Genomic DNA, 21,324 nt, shown 5'->3' with positions numbered 1-21,324 from the left:
GATATGATTACATTTAGTTGTTGTGGATGATGGGTTGAGTAACTTGCCTGCTTTTCATCAGGAGCTCAGTATGCTTGGAAGTAGGAGGGGAACAGGGGTTTGGGTAGTGAGGTAACAAAACACCATGTGATAGCGATTTTCTAATGAAGGTAACTGCTAATCCAGGACAGGTATATCATAGAGAAATCTATATTGATGCTGGTACCAAGTGTATTGGCTAACAGGAACAGATCTGTTTTGGAATGTAATTTGTGGACAACCAAGTTCTGTTGCTTCAGCATCAAGGATTAATATGAGGAGCAGGTGGTCATAACAACAGCATCTGGAGAAGGGTCTGCATTCTTGGAACAAGGGCATCTGGTGTTTCAGGAATCCCTCTTAGACATGTCTGTGCATCTTCTCAAAACAAGACAAAGCTGGTCAAATGGCCGCCATGTCAAAGGCAGTAGAGGGCCAGGAGGAAAATGGAAAGGAAAAATATAATTTTCGATAGGTTCTTGACTTCTTGGGATATGGTGCTTCTCCACAACTTTTCTTGCTGTAGATACATGAAGTGTGATTTTTCTGGACTAGGTCCCTCAGTTGGGCTCTCCCAACTCAAGCTTTGCAGAGCAGAAGATCTTGTTTTAGGGATTAAGTGAAAGCAGCAAGAAAAAATAAAAGACAATATCTAACCAATTTGGGAGTGGGAGAAAGAGAAGTTGACAGCAGTGGATATGAATTAGAGCTAAGAAATGTGATTGCTAACGGAAGCTAAAGTTATTGAGAAAAATAATCCATAGTCGATAGTGTCAAAGGTAATAAGGAACTTTTTTTAAAGGAACAAAAAACTAACAATGCTATAGGTCTATTACTGGATGGAGATGGTAAAGGAATAATGATGCAGACAAGACTGTAGGTATTAATTATTTCAGTATTTGGAAAGAAGTTGAAGTAGTTATATCACACAATTATGGTGAAACATTTTCTGTTCCAGTAGTATCTAAGAAGGATGTTAAACAGTGTCTACTTAAATCGGTAAGTCTGGATAACTTGCAGGCAGGATTTGTAAAAGCTTGTGGAGGAGATCCTCGTGTTACTGATGTTAATTTTGAATAAACACTGGAATAGTGGGGAAGTTTCATAAGGCTGGAAGCAGTAAGCCAGGCAGAACTGGCGTGATTGGAATAACAGAGACTTGGTGGGATAACTCACATGACTGGAGTACAGTCATGGATGGTTATAAACTGTTCAGGAAGGACAGGCAGGGCAGAAAAGGTGGGGGAGTAGCACTGTATGTAAGGGAGCAGTATGACTGCTCAGAGCTCCGGTACGAAACTGTGGAAAAACCTGAGTGTCTCTGGATTAAGTTTAGAAGTGTGTGCAACAAGAGTGATGTCATGGTGGGAGTCTGCTATAGACCACCGGACCAGGGGGATGAGGTGGATGAGGCTTTCTTCCGGCAACTCACGGAAGCTACTAGATCGCATGCCCTGATTCTCATGGGTGACTTTAATTTTCCTGATATCTGCTGGAGAGCAATACAGCGGTGCATAGACAATCCAGGAAGTTTTTGGAAAGCGTAGGGGACAATTTCCTGGTGCAAGTGCTAGGGGAGCCAACTAGGGGGAGCGCTTTTCTTGACCTGCTGCTCACAACCGGGTAGAATTAGTGGGGGAAGCAAAAGTGGATGGGAATCTGGGAGGCAGTGACCATGAGTTGGTTGAGTTCAGGATCCTGACGCAGGGAAGAAAGGTAAGCAGCAGGATACGGACCCTGGACTTCAGGAAAGCAGACTTGACTCCCTCAGGGAACAGATGGCCAGGATCCCCTGGGGGACTAACATGAAAGGGAAGGGAGTCCAGGAGAGCTGGCTGTATTTCAAGGAATCCCTGTTGAGGTTACAGGGACAAACCATCCCGATGAGTCGAAAGAATAGTAAATATGGCAGGCGACCAGCTTGGCTTAATGGTGAAATCTTAGCGGATCTTAAACATAAAAAAGAAGCTTACAAGAAGTGGAAGGTTGGACATATGACCAGGGAAGAGTATAAAATATTGCTCGGGCATGTAGGAAAGATATCCGGAGGGCCAAATCGCACCTGGAGCTGCAGCTAGCAAGAGATGTCAAGAGTAACAAGAAGGGTTTCTTCAGGTATGTTGGCAACAAGAAGAAAGCCAAGGAAAGTGTGGGCCCCTTACTGAATGAGGGAGGCAAGCTAGTGACAGAGGATGTGGAAAAAGCTAATGTACTCAATGCTTTTTTTGCTTCTGTTTTCACTAACAAGGTCAGCTCCCAGACTGCTGTGCTGGGCAACACAAAATGGGGAAGAGATGGCCAGCCCTCTGTAGAGATAGAGGTGGTTAGGGACTATTTAGAAAAGCTGGACGTGCACAAGTCCATGGGGCCGGACGAATTGCATCCGAGAGTGCTGAAGGAATTGGCGGCTGTGATTGCAGAGCCCTTGGCCATTATCTTTGAAAACTCGTGGCGAACGGGGGAAGTCCCGGATGACTGGAAAAAGGCTAATGTAGTGCCCATCTTTAAAAAGGGAAGAAGGAGGATCCTGGGAACTACAGGCCGGTCAGCCTCACCTCAGTCCCTGGAAAAATCATGGAGCAGGTCCTCAAAGAATCAATCCTGAAGCACTTAGAGGAGAGGAAAGTGATCAGGAACAGTCAGCATGGATTCACCAAGGGAAGGTCATGCCTGACTAATCTAATCGCCTTTTATGATGAGATTACTGGTTCTGTGGATGAAGGGAAAGCAGTGGATGTATTGTTTCTTGACTTTAGCAAAGCTTTTGACATGGTCTCCCACAGCATTCTTGTCAGCAAGTTAAGGAAGTATGGGCTGGATGAATGCACTATAAGGTGGGTAGAAAGCTGGCTAGATTGTCGGGCTCAACGGGTAGTGATCAATGGCTCCATGTCTAGTTGGCAGCCGGTGTCAAGTGGAGTGCCTCAGGGGTCGGTCCTGGGGCCCGTTTTGTTCAATATCTTCATAAATGATCTGGAGGATGGTGTGGATTGCACTCTCAGCAAATTTGCGGATGATACTAAACTGGGAGGAGTGGTAGATACGCTGGAGGGGAGGGATAGGATACAGAAGGACCTAGACAAATTGGAAGATTGGGCCAAAAGAAATCTAATGAGGTTCAATAAGGATAAGTGCAGGGTCCTGCACTTAGGATGGAAGAATCCAATGCACCGCTACAGACTAGGGACCGAATGGCTCGGCAGCAGTTCTGCGGAAAAGGACCTAGGGGTGACAGTGGACGAGAAGCTGGATATGAGTCAGCAGTGTGCCCTTGTTGCCAAGAAGGCCAATGGCATTTTGGGATGTATAAGTAGGGGCATAGCGAGCAGATCGAGGGACGTGATCGTTCCCCTCTATTCGACACTGGTGAGGCCTCATCTGGAGTACTGTGTCCAGTTTTGGGCCCCACACTACAAGAAGGATGTGGATAAATTGGAAAGAGTACAGCGAAGGGCAACAAAAATGATTAGGGGTCTAGAGCACATGACTTATGAGGAGAGGCTGAGGGAGCTGGGATTGTTTAGTCTGCAGAAGAGAAGAATGAGGGGGGATTTGATAGCTGCTTTCAACTACCTGAAAGGGGGTTTCAAAGAGGATGGCTCTAGACTGTTCTCAATGGTAGCAGATGACAGAACGAGGAGTAATGGTCTCAAGTTGCAATGGGGGAGGTTTAGATTGGATATTAGGAAAAAATTTTTCACTAAGAGGGTGGTGAAACACTGGAATGCGTTACCTAGGGAGGTGGTAGAATCTCCTTCCTTAGAGGTTTTTAAGGTCAGGCTTGACAAAGCCCTGGCTAGGATGATTTAACTGGGACTTGGTCCTGCTTTGAGCAGGGGGTTGGATTAGATGACCTTCTGGGGTCCCTTCCAACCCTGATATTCTATGATTCTATGATTCTATGAACTGTGGGGTCTCAATGCGTGAATGAGACGATGGTGTAGGGAGGAGGAGTTTAGATTAGTTAGGAACTGGGGAAACTTTTCGGAAAGGGGGAGCCTATACAGGAAGGATGGGCTCCACCTAAACCAAAAGGGAACCAGATTGCTGGCATTTAAAATTAAAAAGGTTGTAGAGCAGTTTTTAAACTAACGGCTGGGGGAAACCAGACAGGTGTGGAGGAGCATGAGGTTTGGACAGAGACATCCCTTGGGGAGGAGCTATTAATGGAGATTCTCTATGTCCTAGTAAGGACGACAGGTTTAAGAGTGGTAGCTGTGTTACTCCTCATTCTTTTTGCTGATAGAGACTACTTGTGGCACCTTAAAGACTAACACATTTATCTGAGCATAAGCTTTCGTGGGCTGAAGCCCACTTCATCAGATGCATGCAGTGGAAAATACAGTAGGAAGATATATATACAGAGAACATGAAAAAATTAGTGTTGCCATACCAATTCTGAGACTCATCGATTAAGGTGGGCTCCTATCAGCAGGAGGGGGAAAAAAAACTTTTGTAGTGATAATCAGGATGGCCCATTTCAAACAGTTGACAAGAAGGTGTGAGTAACAGTAGGGGGAAAATTAGCATGGGGAAATAGTTTTTAATTTGTGTAAAGACTCATCCACTCCCAGTCTTTCTTAAGCTTAATTTCATGGTGTCCAGTTTGCAAATTAATTCCAGTTCTGCAGTTTCTCATTGGAGTCTGTTTGTGAAGTTTTTTTTTGTTGAATAATTGCAACTTTTAGGTTGAAGTGTTGTCAGACTAGTTTTTGAATGTTATAATTCTTGACGTCTGATTTGTGTCCATTTATTCTTTTGCGTTCAGTTTGGCCAATGTACATGTCAGAGGGGCATTGCTGTCACATGATGGCATATATCACATTGGTAGATGTTCAGGTGAATGAGCCTCTGATAGTGTGGCTGATGTGATTAGGTCCTATGATGGTGTCCTTGAATAGATATGTGGACGGAGTTGGCAACGGGTTTTGTTGCAAGGATAGGTACATCAGAAGCAAGAAGCCTGCTAAACAACAAGTGGGGCCACTGGACAATCCAGATGCTAAAGGAGCACTCAAGGACGATAAGGCCTTTGCAGAGAAACTAAATGAATTCTTTGCATCGGTCTTTACGACTGAGGATGTGAGGGAGATTCCCAACATGAGACATTCTTTTTAGATGACAAATCTGAGGAAGTGTCCCAGATTGAGGTGTCATTAGAGGAGGTTTTGGAACAAATTGATAAACTAAACAGTAATAAGTCACCAGGACCAGATATAATGACCCAAGAGTTCTGAAGGAATTCAGTAGTTCGGCAATTTCACGTTTAACTGTAGTTTGTAACCTATCATTAAAATCCACTTCTGTACCAAATGACTGGAGCATAGGTAATGTGATGCCAGTTTTTAAAAATAGATCCAGAGGTGATCCCTGGTTGAAATTATAGTAAAGAACAAAATTGTCAGACACCTAGATGAACATAATTTGTTGGGGAAGAGTCAACTTGGTTTTTGTGAAGGGAAATCATGCCTCACCAATCCACTAGAATTTTTTTGAGGGGGTCAACAAGCATTTGGACAAGGGGAATCCAGTGGATATAGTGTACTTAAATTTTCAGAAAGCCTTTAGCAAGGTCTCTCACCAAAGCAAAGTAAGCTGTCATGGGATAAGAGGGAATATCCTCTCATGGATTGGTAACTGGCTAAAAGATAGGAAACAAAGGTTAGGGATAAATGATCAGTTTTCAGAATGGAGAGAGATAAAAAGTGGTGTCCCCCAGGGGTCTGTACTGCAAACAGTCCTATTCAACATATTCATAAATGATTTGGAAAAAGGAGTAAACAATGAGGTGGCAAAATTTGCAGACGATACAAAACTGTTCAAGATAGTTAAGTTCCAGGCAGACTGCGAGGAACTACAAAAGGATCTCTCAAAACTGGGTGACTGGGCAACAGAATGGCAGATGAAATTCAATGTTGATAAATGCAAAGTAATGCACATTGGAAAACATCATCCCAACTATACATATAAAACGATGAGGTCTAAATTAGCTGTTACCGCTCAAGAAAGGGATCTTGGAGTCATTATGGATAGTTTTCTGAAGACATCCATTCAATGTGCAGCAGCAGTCGGAAAAGCTAACAGAATGTTGGGAATAATTAAGAAAGGGATAGATAATAAGACAGAAAATATCATATTGCCTCTATATAAATCTATGGTATGCCCACATCTTGAATACTGTGTTCTGATGTGGTCGCCGCATGTCAAAAAAGATGTTGGCATTGGAAAAGGTTCAGAAAAGGGCAGCAAAAATGATTAGGGGTATGGAACGTCTACCGTATGAGCAGAGGTTAATAAGACTGGGACTTTTAAGCTTGGAAAAAAGACTAAGGGGGAATATGATAGAATTGTTTCAGAGTAGCAGCCGTGTTAGTCTGTATTCGCAAAAAGAAAAGGAGTACTAGTGCATCCGATGAAGTGAGCTGTAGCTCACGAAAGCTTATGCTCAAATAAATTTGTTAGTCTCTAAGGTGCCACTACTATCCTTTTTTTTTTTTTTTTTTTATGATAGAATTGTTTACTTCTTCTCATAACACAAGACCTAGGGGCCACCAAATTAAATTAATAGGCAGCAGGTTTAAAACAAACAAAAGGAAGTATTTTTTCACACACTACACAGTCAACCTGTGGAACTTCTTGCCAGAGGGTGTTGTGAAGGCCAAGACTATAACGGGGTTCAAAAAAGAACTAGATAAGTTCATGGAGGCTATTGGCCAGGATCGGCAGGGATGGTGTGTCTAGCTTCTGTTTACCAGAAGCTGGAAATGGGCAAGAGGGGATGGATCACTTGATGATTACCTATTCTGTTCATTCCCTCTGGGGCATCTGGCGTTGGTCACTGTCGGAAGACAGGATACTGGGCTAGATGGACCTTTGGTCTGACTCAGTATGGCTGTTCTTATGTTATAAGCATGTAAGACCAATACCCAGCAAAAGTAATGGGATGGCTGTTACAAAACTGAAAGATGGTAGCATTGTTACTGTCAGTTAACATGATTTAATTGAAAACAGGTCTGTCAGACAAATTTGATACCACTTTTTCATGAAATTGTAAATGTGTTGATCCTACTGGTTTTCAGTCAAACATTGTAGATTGCATGACATTCTGATATCAAAATTAATATAACATATATGAAATGTATTGGAAACGGGCTAACATCAATGTAATTGTTAATGGACAGTCATCAAATGCCATTGTTCTTTCCATGACTTCTGCAGTGGCCAGTGCTGGCTCAGGCTGACTGAGCTGGGCAGCCCCAGGCCAGCAGCAGCAGTTTGAGTATGTGAGAGGGGGGCTAGGGGGAAGGGGTTAGGAAGTATGGGGGGAGGGGATACTTACCTTGGGGTGGGGAGTTCCCTGGCTCCCACTGTCATGGCCCTGCAGCTCCTAGATTGAGGGGCCAGGGGGCTCTGGGTGTTGCCTGTGTCTGCACGCCCTGCCCCTGCAGCTCCCATTGGCTGCAGTTCCCAGTCAATGGGAGGTGCAAAGCCGGTACTTGTGGTGGGAGCAGTGCACGGAGCACCCTCGCCACTCTGTTTTTGGGATACGTGAAGCCGGGTAGGGAACTTGCCAGCCCCGCCAACCCTTCTCTTCCCCCACCTCCCTCCCTAGCAACAGCAGGGTCTCAGGTGTTGTTCCCCCCCCCCCCCCCCCCCGAGCATCCTCGCCCAAGTTTTAGTTAGGGGTATATATAGTAAAAAGACATGGACAGGTCACAGGCTGTGAATTTTTGTTTACTGCCTGTGACCTGTCCATGACATTTTTACTAAAAATGCCCGTGACTAAAACGTAGCCTTACTAATAAACAACAATGTAGGTAGGGAGATGGTATTGATAAGACCATCACAGGAACTAGACACAGTATTCCAATAAACGCATAAAGTTGACAAAAGATTCAGAGAAGAGATACAGAAATGATTTGTCTGGAAAACCTGTTTTTACACTGACGTGCTTAAGAAGCGCAGTCTATTTATCAAAGATTCTTGATCACAGCCTATCCGTACCTACATGGTGAGAAGGTTTCTGATAGCTATTTAACCTGGTGGGCAAAGGCATTATATGATCCAGCGGCTGAAAGTTCAAGTTAGACCAATTCAAACAGGAAACAAGACACAGTTTTTTTTAACATGAGTAAATAACCATGGGAGCAATTTACCAAGGGGATCTCCATCACTGTAAATTAAAAATTGATGTCTTTCTAAAATGTACTAGCTTAACAGAAGTTATGGGCTTGATGCAGGAATCATTTTCTGACTTTTTTTGACTTATGTTATGCAGGTGTTGAGACTGATGATCATTGTGACTCTTTTTCCCCTAATCTAAGTAGCAGCAGTGAATAGGAATTTCACTGGGAGTCTGGCCCCTTTCCTGGTCAGTGATGCCAGTGACCTGTATTGCCTTTGTTAGGCAGCTCTAGGATCTGCTGCAGTGTGCACTGAAGGAATTCAGCTGCCTTAACTCTCCACGTCCTCGGGATTGGGTTGCAGCACTGAGATCTGTTTTGTAGATCCACCAACATTTGCTTTGATCTCATTGTCTTGTGCAGCTGAGGATTGATTCTTCAAAGCTGAAATCTGCTCTTCATCCTCTACTGTCCATGCAGTCAAGATACTACAGGGTCAACTGAACAATGCCCGGAATGGAATTCATGCTAGCTAGGTCTTCTGACATAGCTTTGAGCAAAATATTTTCTTCTGGCCATGTAGCTGAAATTTCTTTGTGTCTTAACTTTCTCAACACACTTTGCCCCAATGTAGATATAGAGGGTCTTACTGCTATCTGTGTAGTTCGAACACCTTTTTAGAGGCTTTAGATTGGTGATCTTCTTTTTCCAATGAATGGGGAGTCATTAATGGGATGACAGGAAGACTGGTGCTGAAGTTGTTTCAGGAGCATGGTCTCCAGCAACTGCCCATGCTACTGACTGTTCTCCTGATCTTTTGGCACAACTCTGACCATCTATCAATTGTCAATAATTATCAATTTGTATTTGATCAATAGCCAAATTAGTGATAACATATTTAACTTTGATTATATTATATTAGTTCAGTAATAACAAACCTTGGATAAATAGGCTTTGATTGGATTTATTGATTAACAGTAAAGACGGCACATACCAGAGGCATACAGTTACCAACAGTTGAGGAATACCTCTCCTATAATTCACTGACAGTTTGTGGCTAGACTGCTGATGGTCTTACTTCCCCTATGAGTTTGGGACAGTTATATCGTTGTCACCTTTATTAGGTATCATTCTGGTCCTCATCTATTTTGTCTTTTTGATACACGCTTCTTCAGGCTATTTTGGAGGTTCCCTGTGCCATTGCAATTCATTTTATATTTTTCTTTTAGTACATTGCAAAAACATCTCCAACATTTTTGAAAATTATGCTAAGGGTTACTGCTCAGTAAAATTCTGTTCTCTAAATTTAGTTTCATCTTAATTGCAAAGCATCATAGGAGTCTTGTTCCTAGGAAAGCCTTACAAATCTTTCTTGGCCTATATTAAGTGTCAACACAGCTCTTTCCCTGACCCTCAGTGTACACTCTGACTCCATTCTTTCTGGAGTCTCTTCTTGCAGCAGCTCCAGTTAGTGAACTGCCCATGGTTCCCTAAGTTCAGGTAAGCTTTCTGCAGTGTAGAGCTGTTCTTGAGACAGCATCGCTCTATTCTTCTTCCTACCTTTGAATGCAGGGGATGAAGGGGCACTTACTCCAAAAGCAGTCAGCTTCCCCTGCTGGCAGTCCACTTGTGGATCTCTGACGGTGAACTGCTGGTTTGAAATGCTGCAGGAGGCTCATCAAACAGGCACTACCTGTGGAAGGAATTTGTACTTGGAAGAATCTCCGGGGGGGGCAGGGCAAGTATTTGCCTCCCATGGCGGTAGATTGGAGAGGGGTTGCATCTACACCTGCAGCAGTCCTGTAATACAGGAACTGCTGATCCATGCTGAGTGGACTGCCTTGCTTTGTGATTAACAGGGAGCCTGGACGCAAGGAGAAGTTTTGTTTTGTTCTAGAGCAGGGCTGTGTGCTTTGGTATTACCTGCAGCCTGGCTGTGCTCTTGCCTTTTGTCACTGTAAAGACAGGGCCGTGTGCAGCAAACTGCCCCCTGTGCTAAAGACCCAGCTTGTCAACAAGGGAAACCTGTCATGCAGAACTCAGTTGCTGCAGTACTGCTGTAGACAAGAGAACCTTTTCCCCAGACAGTAACCATTTCTGGATGGTCCCACTTACCTCCCTCTGCCACACTCTTGTCTAACTCTACTCCCCCGCATCTTGCCCTACATAGAATGTGTTGGGGCCTTCCTTGTTCTCCATGCAGGTGACCGAATACTAACCACAAGTCTGGAGGAGGAAGTGACTCTCCTTTGCCCAGGCAGTATTTGTGTGAGCATCATGGGCCTTGTAAAGTCAATAATCCATTTACCTGCTGAGAGCAGTTCCTCAGAGAATTGCAGAGCCCAATAAACACACATACATGTCAGAGGACACCGAGTGGAAGGGGAGAAGGCTTCTCTGTGAGGCTGCATGAAGAGTGGCGCAACAGACAGTTTACCTAATTGGCTGGTGAGCCCATGACCGGGAAACTCCATTATCACCTCTGGTACAACCTCTTGTAGTTGGTCGTTGGCGCTGTGTGTGTGTGTGTGTGTGTGTGTGTGTGTGTGTGTGTGTGTGTGTGTGTGTGTGTGTGTGTGTGTGTGTGTGTGTGTGTGTGTGTGTGTGTGTGTGTGTGTGTGTGCGTGCGTGCGTGCGTGCGCGCGCGCGCGCGCGCTTTCAATATGCTGCCACAGCTATGCGCAGATAGCCGACACAGCAGACCTCTATCAAACTGCCCAATAAAACCACAGAACTGTTTCAGTAGCAAAGGCACCCGACCACGTCTATCGTTGACGAAGCACGGTCCTAGTATCCCGTAGACTCGACAGGGCCACTACAACATGTATGCCTGTAATAATGGACCAGCTCAGTAAATGGTGGGACTTTCAATTCCCGCCTCGGCTGGCAAAAGACACTTTCTCTGAGACCCCTATTTATACACCAGTACAGACAAATTATGTATTTCCCCTCTGATGTGGTTAGTTACCACCCTTTATCTTGTGCACGTTGATTTGATCAAAACATTTCTATCCATCACGCTGTCATCCTGATCTTATCTCTAAGAGAGGTGAGTGTGTTCCTGTTGTTTTTGAGAAGTGTGTTTGTACCATATGGGTATCAGGGTGTTCTGATACCATCCTTATTGAATGTGTTTACATGAGTGTTCGGTGCCTAGCATGTCTTAGGAATATGAGTGTTTTTTGCAATACCAGCCTGTTCTTAGCAGTTTCTGTGAACTTGCGCGCAGGCAGGCCCTGACTTCTGCTCACACCCTGACTTTTGCTAACTTAGCTTTATATTAGCAGGGCCTGACTACCACTTTAGTTCAGGCCTCTTCTACCAGGCCTCATGTCTCAGGCTCTCTCCTTTGACTACACCTCTTTCACACCCCAGCTCCATTATTCCCCACAGCTCAGAGCTTTGGAACATCACTGGAGGCTAGAGTATGCTTCTAGACTGTTATGGCAGGAATGGGGAGATGGGCTATCAGCCAGCCTCCTGATCATTCTCCCCGCCCAGCTCAAACATGCTTCTTCCAGAGATGCTTTGTTTTAAATTTCATTATATTGTGTGGCAAACTCTCACTCAAAGCACTTTAATTAAGTGATATTAAGGCTCATGCTGTATGCTGGTAACTTGACCTTAATTTTGACCTTTAGTAATGTCACAAGGGGGGGATATTAAATTTAATGTGACTCTTAAAAATCAGTTTAATGAAGTCTGGGATGACAAACGCTAAAATCCCTCAGTCATGGTATGGTTATTTCATGAGGTCACTATAGGACAGAGTTACGGTTGTTTGGATGTCTTAACTGTGCATTTCTTACCTTTAACATAGTTTGGATTTCTTATAAATTTAATCTTAACTCTGAATTTCCTGGGGTTATAATACCTGGTTTTGTGATACATCTCTGTAACCGTTTTTGTTTTTAATCCTTAAGCTACTAAGACATGCTCTCAACCATGGCTGCATCTTAATGTAGTTTCATGTCTGGGAATAAAACAAGACCTGCCACTTCCTAATGCTGCTACAGCAGTGTTTTAGCTATCTAACTTATACAGCTCTTTTGTTACAGGAGTTGTTTTGAACTACTGCTTTCTGTGCCTGAAAGTGAATTACCATGTGAAGTATGGTTAGGATTCAATCAGTCTATACAGGTAAGTGTGTTTCACTAAGTTGTAACAAGATCCAGTGGTTGGAAATTGAAGTAAGTCAAATTCAGACTGCAAATAAACCACAATTTTTTAAGTTAGGATAATTAACTATTGCAACAAATTACTAAAGGTTGTGGTGGAATCTCCATCACTAGAAACTGTTAAATCAAGGTTGGATGGATTTCTAAAAGATAAGCTCTATTTTAAACAGGAATTAATTCAAGGAAGTCCTGTGGCCTATGTAATACAGGAGGTCAGATTAGAAGATCACAGTGGTCCCTTCTGGCCTTAGAATATATGAATTTGTGTATGTATAACAATAAGTGAGTTTATAGGCTGGACTTGAATGAGAGGGTGGTGGCATGGAGAGCGGGAATGGCAAATGTAGCCTTACGCATGTGGACGTCATGGAAAAAGGCATAGACTGAAGTGCGTGAAGTAAACTACAAGGCTGGCATCATTGGCTTGGGGTGTGGAAATGCAGTAAGAGACAAAGTTCAAGATGCAGGCTTGGGCATAGTTGTACATGGCCTTGTATGTGTGGGAGTTAAGACAGAACTGGGGAAGTCAGTGGAGGAATTCCAAGATGCAAGTGATTTCAGCAACATTGGTTTGGATGGAGTGAGTGGGATTGGGTTATGTGACAGCTAGGATTTACCAGGTGAATAACAAAACTTATTTTGCTTCAAGTATTCTAAGGCCATTTTGTAAAACAGGGCTTTACACAAAACCTACTGAGAATAAATGCTTTATTTACAAATGTTGAGTAGTGGGCGTTAGTGAGAAGATGCTAAATGTTCCCTTGCAATGTTAAAAGTGCATAACAACACTGATCACTAGTGCTGAGAACAACAGAGTGGTTTCTTGTGCAGTCTAGAAGAAATGCAAAATTATAGAAAAGCAAAACTAACTACATTTCGGATTAATGGGCAGCAGGCGTCTAACTTGTGTACTCTTGTCACTAAAGGGACGTAACTTACCTGCTTGCTGAAAAATAGATTGAAGGATTTCATGGTCTGAGAAGAAGGTTTCCCAATATTTCTTGTAAACTGCAGAATAGAAAAGTTGTACTTTAGGTTGAGAATGTAGCTCCTCCATGTTTAAGGTTAATAGGTTGATAGATTGCAAGACAAAGCTTAAAAATGTGAACTGATGTAGTACTCGCAAAAAGAAAAGGAAGACTTGTGGCACCTTAGAGACTAACACATTTATTTGAGCATAAGCTTTTGTGAGCTACAGCTCACTTCATCAGATGCATCCGATGAAGTGAGCTGTGGCTCACAAAAGCTTATGCTCAAATAAATGTGTTAGTCTCTAAGGTGCCACAAGTCCTCCTTTTCTTTTTGCAGATATAGACTAACACACAGCTGCTATTCTGAAACCTGTCATGATGTAGTACTGTGTGCCTGAGTCTGCAGATAGCCTTCGAGTATGTGGCAGCATGGGTTGTTCTGTAGGGACACATGCATCTCATAAGCACAAGATCCAATTTTTAAAAAATTTTTTTTTAAGTACTTTGCATTTGTCCGTATTGAATTTCATCCTATTTACTTCAGACAATTTCTCCAGTTTGTCCAAATCATTTTGAATTTTAATCCTATCCTCCAAAGCACTTGCAACCTCTCTCATCTTGATATCATCTGCAAACTTTGTAAGTGTACTCTCAATGCCAGTGGTGCACAAACTGAGGGGTGTGCCCTCCTGAGGGGGGCACAAAAGGTTCTCTAGGGGGGTGGGAAGAAACTAGGATTCCATTGGTCCCGCAGGACCCTCAGCCATAATAGTGGGAGCGGGATAAAAATAGAGTGGATATTTTGGGGCGGGACTGGAGCAGGATTAAAAAAAGTCCTCTCATGCTACAAACAACATGAACACCCTGGCCAGCAACTGCCGCTCTCCAGCCACCCAGCTCTGAAGGCAGCACTGCTACCAGCAGCAGTGCAGAAGTAAGGGTGGCAATGCCCCGGCCTGCAGCAGCTGTTCTCCAGCCACCCAGCTCTGAAGGCAGCGCTGCCGCCAGCAGCAACATAGAAGGGGACTACTTCAAGGAATGGAAGGTGTGACAAATTCCATGAATGATAAGAGGGGTGTGACTGGAAATATTTGTGCACCACTGCTCTATACTAGTACCTAAACTGATGGAAGATATTGAACAGAATCAGACCCAGGACCAATCCCTGTGGGACCCCACTCAATATGTCTTTTCAGCTTGATTGTGAACCATTGATGACTACTCTCTGGGAATGGTTTTTCCAATCAGTTATGCACCTACCTTATAGTAGCTCCGTCTAGATTGCATTTCCCTAGCTTGTTTATGAGACAGTCAGGTGAGACAGTGTCAAAAGCCTTACTTAAAGTCAAGATATATCACATCTACTGCTTCTCTCCCCCACATCCCCTTCCCAAAATCCACAAGGCTTGTTGTTCTTTCAAAGAAAGCTATTAGGTTGGTTTGATGTGATTTGTTTTTGACAAATCCAATCTGTTACTTATCACATTATCTTCTAGGTATTTGCAAATTGATTGTTTAATTATTTGCTCCATTATCTTTCCAGATACTGAAGTTAAGATGACTGGTCTATAATTTTCCAGGTTGTCCTTATTCCCTTTTTTATGATTGGCACTATATTTGCCCTCTTCCAGTCTTCTGGAATCTTTCCCATCTTCCATGAGTTTTCAAACATAATTGCAGATGGCTCCGAAATCTCCTCAGTCAGCTCCTTGAATATTCTAGGATGTATTTCATCAGGCCCTATCATGAGTCCTTCCTGCACAGATCCATCACAGAGCCAATATTCCATCATTGGGTGTGGGGGAATAGCTTCCTATGCCGAAATGTTTGTTCCAGCGGGGGCATGAGCCTGGGGTCGTTAACACACACCTTCCTTTTGCTGTGGAAACCAGGCTTTCTTCATGCCCTTCCACACATTTGCCTGATCCCTAGGGCGACTTCCAAAATCAAAAGGGACAAGGCCACAATCATTCTCAAAGCTCTGATTGTAGTTGTGAGGTTAATGGCATCTCTGCCCCCGAGACCTAAAAATCCCCCTTTAGATCTTAGGCCTCCAGCTGTCACCTTTCTGTGGGCAGGGATCCAAATTCCTCTTCCTCCAGACTGGGAATTTAGGCTTGCAGTCCCCCTGAAATTTGCTGTGTATCCCAGCAGATTGCTGAAGGGACGATGACAGTGTCTACTAGTGACCAGCCAGCTTTCACAAAGCATAATATACATTTATTTTAGGACAAAAGCATTACAGGTAAAACACCATTAAATTATATTGTTTTGATATGCCTGCTAAGTTTAGTTGGTGTCCCTTATCTTCCACGTAGAGACCTTGGCAAGATCCAGTTCTTCAAACTCTTCTGGGCAGAGTTTTACCCTGCTACAGTCACATCAATTTTTAAATCAAAATGAGGTTCATAAGTCAGTTCATGCCAACCTGTTGTACAAGACGCCCTTCTTTGTCTCCTTGGCCTCTTGAACATGGTCTAAACCACTATATGTAACTGACCCAAACTTCTCTGGAGTTGTTTACCTGATCTGGAATTTGCAGTAATTACCTTCATTGATTTTAGTTCCCGACAGAAGTTTGGTTTGGTTTCACAGCACCACAGTTAGATACAGGGACTTCAAATTTTAATGGAGTAACATCCAGGGTGTTGGCTGGTTAAGTACCATGGATGGGGATTGCTATAGGCAAGTCCAGGAGATCTTAATGCAGTGGATGACTATCCACCAGAAGGACTTATTTGTCTAAATGGAAGAGGTTCTCAATATGGGTGGCTCAGCATAGTGTGGATTCTGTGCAGGCTTGGGTACTGAAGATCCTTCAGTATTTGCTGCCTCTGAAGTACTCCAGCCTGTCTTCCAGTACCTTCCTGGTGTTCCTAGATGATATCACTTTGGCCAGGAGAGAGTGAGTGCCAAGCTCTTATGGCTGACCCTCCCCACATGAAACCTCCCCCTAAGATGGCCCCTCAGGTGGTCTCAGAATTTTGTGTGAATAGTTAACCTGCCTGTCTTCTTCCCAAAACCCCACTCTTCACCTGGATAAAAGTTTTTAATCCTGGGGGAACATCTGGTGTGTCTTTACTACAGCGACAGACCCAAACTGTTCAGATTTTCGCCCTGAGTTATTTCTGGCTATAGCCGTGGCAGTTCCAAAGGCCGTGCCATCACATCACAAAGAATATCTAACTAGCTAATGCAATGTATCTCATTGTTACCAGTTGGCTGCGTACCTCTCCCACCGAACATCAAGACTTACTCTACTAGAGCTCAAGGGACATCCTCCACCTGCTTCAGAGATCTCCAATTTGCATTGCAAGGCAACGACATGGAGCAACCCACTGACTTTTTGTCAAACATTATGCATTGGACTTAGTTGCCAGAACAGACGCCAGGTTTTGGAGAGTAGTACTATGATCCCTGTTTGACTGATGCAGCTGATATGCCTCATCCATCCCACCATCCAGAAGTGGTACTGCATGCTAGTCACCTATCATGGGGGTGATCCACACCAACAAAGAGGGTGGTTACTTATTCTATAATAACTATGCTGCTTCAGTGTTGTAATCTGTGAATCTCATAATCCCACCTCTGTCCATGCTTTAGGAGTCCTCAACTAACACGAGCTTTGAATTGGGAGGGAACTGAGGGAAGGTTATGATCTTGTGCCCTTTATGCTCTCGCATGTGAGCATGAGAAAGTTGAGTGCATGAATCTCCTGTGCACAAGGCACATGCACTCCTACAGTGGGATCTACAGTGTCTTCAACATATCAAAGAACCACAATTACTACAAGGTAAATAGCCATTCTCTCTGAGGTTGTGAACCAGCCCTACTCATCTCAATGGAGTGTTAACTCTGAAAGATGACAGTTTGAGCCATCTGCATTGTTTCTCATAAAATGGTCAAGTTAATGTCCTAATCCTACAATTCTCAAACCACACCCCACATTTTATGTGGTACTAAAGCCCCAACTATCCCTAATCCTCTGTCAAAACCTCCATCTTCTCCTCTGACAACTTCTGTTCAGTTGTGTTGAAACTAGGAAAATTTGAGGCACACAGAAAATGAAGAAACGGTGTAAACATATTTAATATAAAAATAAATAATTTAGGGTCCACTGTAGGGACATGTTTTTTTAATTTAATTCAATAAAAACCTCTAACTGAAGCTGCTAGAGTGCTGCAGAAACCTGAAGACCTAGCTGCAGAATTTAGGGCCAGCTTGCTTACGAGCAACATTGTAATGTCCCAACACAGCACAATAGAAATGAAGCATTCAAGAATGACCATAATGTAATTGAAAGGTGTTAAACCCATTTTCTGGTGGTATAACGTCAAGAGTATAGTTGGTTGTTTGTCTTTCTGAAGTTAGATTAAATATTTAATCTTATTTAAAATTCTCTTAATGGATTTTGGGTTTGTGTTTTTGTTCGTTTGTTTTCTTTTATAGGATTCACATGATGCTTTACTGGAATTTGGGAATAATAATCTCCAAATATTGGTTGACATTACTAGGGAAGGCGTGTGGAAAAATCCAGTTCTTCTTAAAATTCTATCACAGCAACCAGTAGAAACAGAAGAAGGTAAGAACTGACATTCTGATTTATAACATATGGAGTTCAATAAACTGTTGGTACCCTTTGGTTGAGGTCAGGTACCTGTCAATACTGATTTGAACTGCTCATTGTTACAGAACTTGGCAGTATTTCAGTTGGAGCTGTATGATGCTAGCCATGCGATAAACTGCATTTATTGTGAAACTCTCTCACTGGCACTCTGTCCGTTAATCATCTTTAATAATACATTTCAGCCCCAGGCCATTTCTAATATTGTAAATTTGAGCATCTTGAAAGAACCACCATTTAAAAAAATAATCTGCTAGAGTATTGTTTCATTCTTTTCCTGCCAATATGGAATTTTCTTTCCTTCCCCAAAATTTTTCAGTAGATTGACTTGCATAACTCTTTGCCACTTCTGACCAATGCATGCGTTGAGGATGGGAAGAGAATTTTAAAGGTTACTTGTGAAGGATAAAAATAAGTTCTTCTTCGAGTGATGTTCCTGTGGGTGCTTCACTTTAGGTGATTGAGTGCTCTGTGCCTCTAGTCTGAGAATTTCGACTGCAATACCTGGCTGGGCTGCACGTGCGCTCTCCCTGTCTCGCACCTGTCATCGTAGCTGATAAGTGCCATGCAGCCGTGTTTCCTTTCTCTCTCTCTCTCTCTCTCTCTCTCTGTTCCTTTTCAACTGCCCTTTGTCCAAGTCAGAGCTCCGGCAGTGTCTTCACTTGCTTTACCTCAGGCGTCCTTGTTAGCAGTTTTTGTATATAATAGTTAGATTAGTTGATTAGGACTTTCTATTTTTCTTCTCCCTGTATTAAAATAAAATAATTCCTTCTTTATAATTTCACCCTGCCATAGGGTATTCCCTTTGAAATGCCAGGATCTCCTGGGTTTAAACCTTGTATCTCCTGCATGAGACAATTCCTATCTCTGATGGACACTCACAATGCGTCAGGTGCCTGGGGGAAGCACATTGTCATAATCTAAAGACCTGCACAAGGAAAGCAAGGGACCTCAAATTTAAGCCTGCCTCATGCCCAGGAACGCAAACTTCTGCTGGTGACCAATTACCGAAGGCAGCTTCTGACAGTTCCTCCTCCTCAGTTTCGTGTGGGAGGGACCCATCTTCTAAAATACCTGCAAAGAGGAGAGCTTCCACTCCTATCAAACCCACATCTAAAAAGAAGCGTTCCCAGGCTCGCTCTACTGCATAGGTACTGACTCTGCTGCGGCAAAGTACCTTCAAATCAGCAGGGACTAATGCTACAGAACCTAAGTGGGCAGGTTCCAAAAAGGAAGGCAGAGAAAAGTGCCCTTTCCACTACAGCACTGGAAGCAACAACAACAATCCTCCATACCGAGTGCCTCTGCAGTTTCTAAGTCACTGGCGCCATCTCTCTCTCTCTCTCTCTCTCTCTCTCTCTCTCTGCTGCACATCACTGATGCATCGTCACCAAAGCCTCCTAAGTACTTGGTGCAGTCAACATCGGCACCTATCCTCACAGTGTTGCACTACTTCCTGGTACCTCAACAATTCTCAGCACTGCAACAAATGCAAGTGCCTCCTCCTCCTCTGCTGAGAATACAGCAGTTCCTTGCACCTAAGGGCCTGACAGTGAGCCTGGAACCTGCGTCCCCTCTTCTTGGTACAGATACTGTATCTGTGCTTTCAGCACCACGCACACCACCAGCTGCATCTGAACCCTCCCCACCTCCAGTGATGAGGATCCAGGAGGATGAGGAGGGGAAACTTTCTTCATCTCAACATTCCTTGACCCTGCAGACCAGTATCGGATCTGAGCCACAAGAGCTCTCTAGACACTATCCCAGACCAGTCATACAAAGGTGGTATGGGGACCCCAACCTGTGCCTTTCCCACCACAATGGTCAGTCTGGGACCCGTGGGCAGCATACGGGCAAAATTTTCCCAAGCCACCAAGCAACAGGGAAATTTCTAGACACTCCTCACCAAAGCCAGTAACACCACCTGACATCTCCCGGGAATAGACTTTTGAGGAAACAGAGCAGGAGTTAGACCAGGAGACTATTCCTGCAACCAACTTGTCTTTCTCACCTGACGAGACCACCATGCCTCCGCTCCCTACTACCAGAGACGATTTCAAACAGTTTCAGGAACTGTTTAAAAGAATAGCTGACACACTTCAAATCCCTCTTGAAGAGGTTACCAAATCTTAGCACAGTTTCTTGGACGTACTCCGCACATGGACATCTTCCAAGATTGCCTTCCCCATAAACGAGGCCATTATAGAGCCTGCCACAATCATTTGGAAAACCCCCACCACAATCCCACCTATGTGTAAGAGGGTGGACAAAAAGTATTGTCCCTTCAAGGGGCTAGAATTTTTATATTTCCCACCACCAACAAAATTCTCCTGTGGTGGATGCTGTTAATAAAAGAGGCAGGTAACATTATTCCAGGTCCACACCTTATGATAAGGAGTGGAAAAGGCTGGATTTACTCAGCCGCAAGGCCTACTCATCAGCAACATTACAATTTAGAATTGCCAATTATGAAGCTCTCTTGGCAAAATATGACCACACGACATATTAGAAATTAGCAGACTTTATTGAACTTATACCAGAGGAAAAGAGAGAGGAGTTTACATCATTCATTTCTGAAGGCCACCTTATAGCTCAAACAGCCTCTCAGGCATCATTGGATTCCCCTGACATGGCGGCGAGGACCATTGCAACTGCCATAGTAATGCACCGGGCCTCCTGGCTGCACCTGTCAGGGTTAACAAGGGAGGTGCAATCTACAGTAGAGGACCTTACTTTTAAGGGTTTGAAGCTGTTTGTCTGCAAGACTGATGAGTCACTTCACTCCTTAAAGGACTCGAGCCACTCTTAGATCTCTAGGCATCTATATACCTTCACCAAAACACAAACAGGGCAGGTACTATACATCACAACATCCTAGGCTCCGTACACACAGAACCAGAGACAGTATGATCCTCAAAGATGTTGGCAAAGACCACCCAAATGAAGATCAAATTCTTTGCAGCCCTCCACTTCACAGCAACTGGCCTCCAAACACCAAATTTGAGGGTTTGGTCGAGGGCTTGGTTGCTAACTCCATGTTCCACCAACCATTCATTTACAGACTGTCTGGTACCATTCTACTCATTCTGGCGTACTATCACTGCCAACGAATGTTTATTGGAGATCATCAGGACCGGCTACTCCATCCATCCAGTTCCTCTCCATCCTCCCGTCCCTCTTCAGGGATCCCTCTCACCAATCACTCTTGAGATAGGAAATAGAATAGCTCCTGCAACTAGGCTTGGTAGAACCAGTGTCAGTACAACAAAGAGAGAAAAGCTTCTGTTTCCGTTATTTTTTAACACAAAAGAAGTCTGGGGGATGGAGACCCATTCTCTTCCTCGGGAAACTAAACAAATTTGTCAAAACACAGCGTTTCAGGATGGTTACTTTAGCGGCAACAATTTCTG

General features: G+C 43.6%; 1 protein-coding gene across 1 annotated transcript in view; it reads left to right on the top strand.

The window, feature by feature from the left end:
* RLF (RLF zinc finger) overlaps nucleotides 1-21,324 on the top strand; it is a 100,535-nt gene that overhangs the window by 10,509 nt on the left and 68,702 nt on the right. Inside the window, exons 2-5 of the mRNA XM_038377486.2 lie at nucleotides 2,193-2,200; nucleotides 5,346-5,350; nucleotides 12,200-12,281; nucleotides 17,740-17,872. Of these exons, the coding sequence (XP_038233414.2) occupies nucleotides 5,349-5,350; nucleotides 12,200-12,281; nucleotides 17,740-17,872 (217 nt within the window). The 5' untranslated portion in view covers nucleotides 2,193-2,200; nucleotides 5,346-5,348. The remainder of the gene's footprint in view (nucleotides 1-2,192; nucleotides 2,201-5,345; nucleotides 5,351-12,199; nucleotides 12,282-17,739; nucleotides 17,873-21,324) is intronic.

The sequence above is a fragment of the Dermochelys coriacea genome, chromosome 19 (assembly GCF_009764565.3).
Source record: "Dermochelys coriacea isolate rDerCor1 chromosome 19, rDerCor1.pri.v4, whole genome shotgun sequence".
Taxonomy (NCBI): Eukaryota; Metazoa; Chordata; order Testudines; family Dermochelyidae; genus Dermochelys; species Dermochelys coriacea.
Note: the sequence above shows the minus strand (reverse complement) of the source record. Positions and strands in the feature narration are given on the sequence as shown.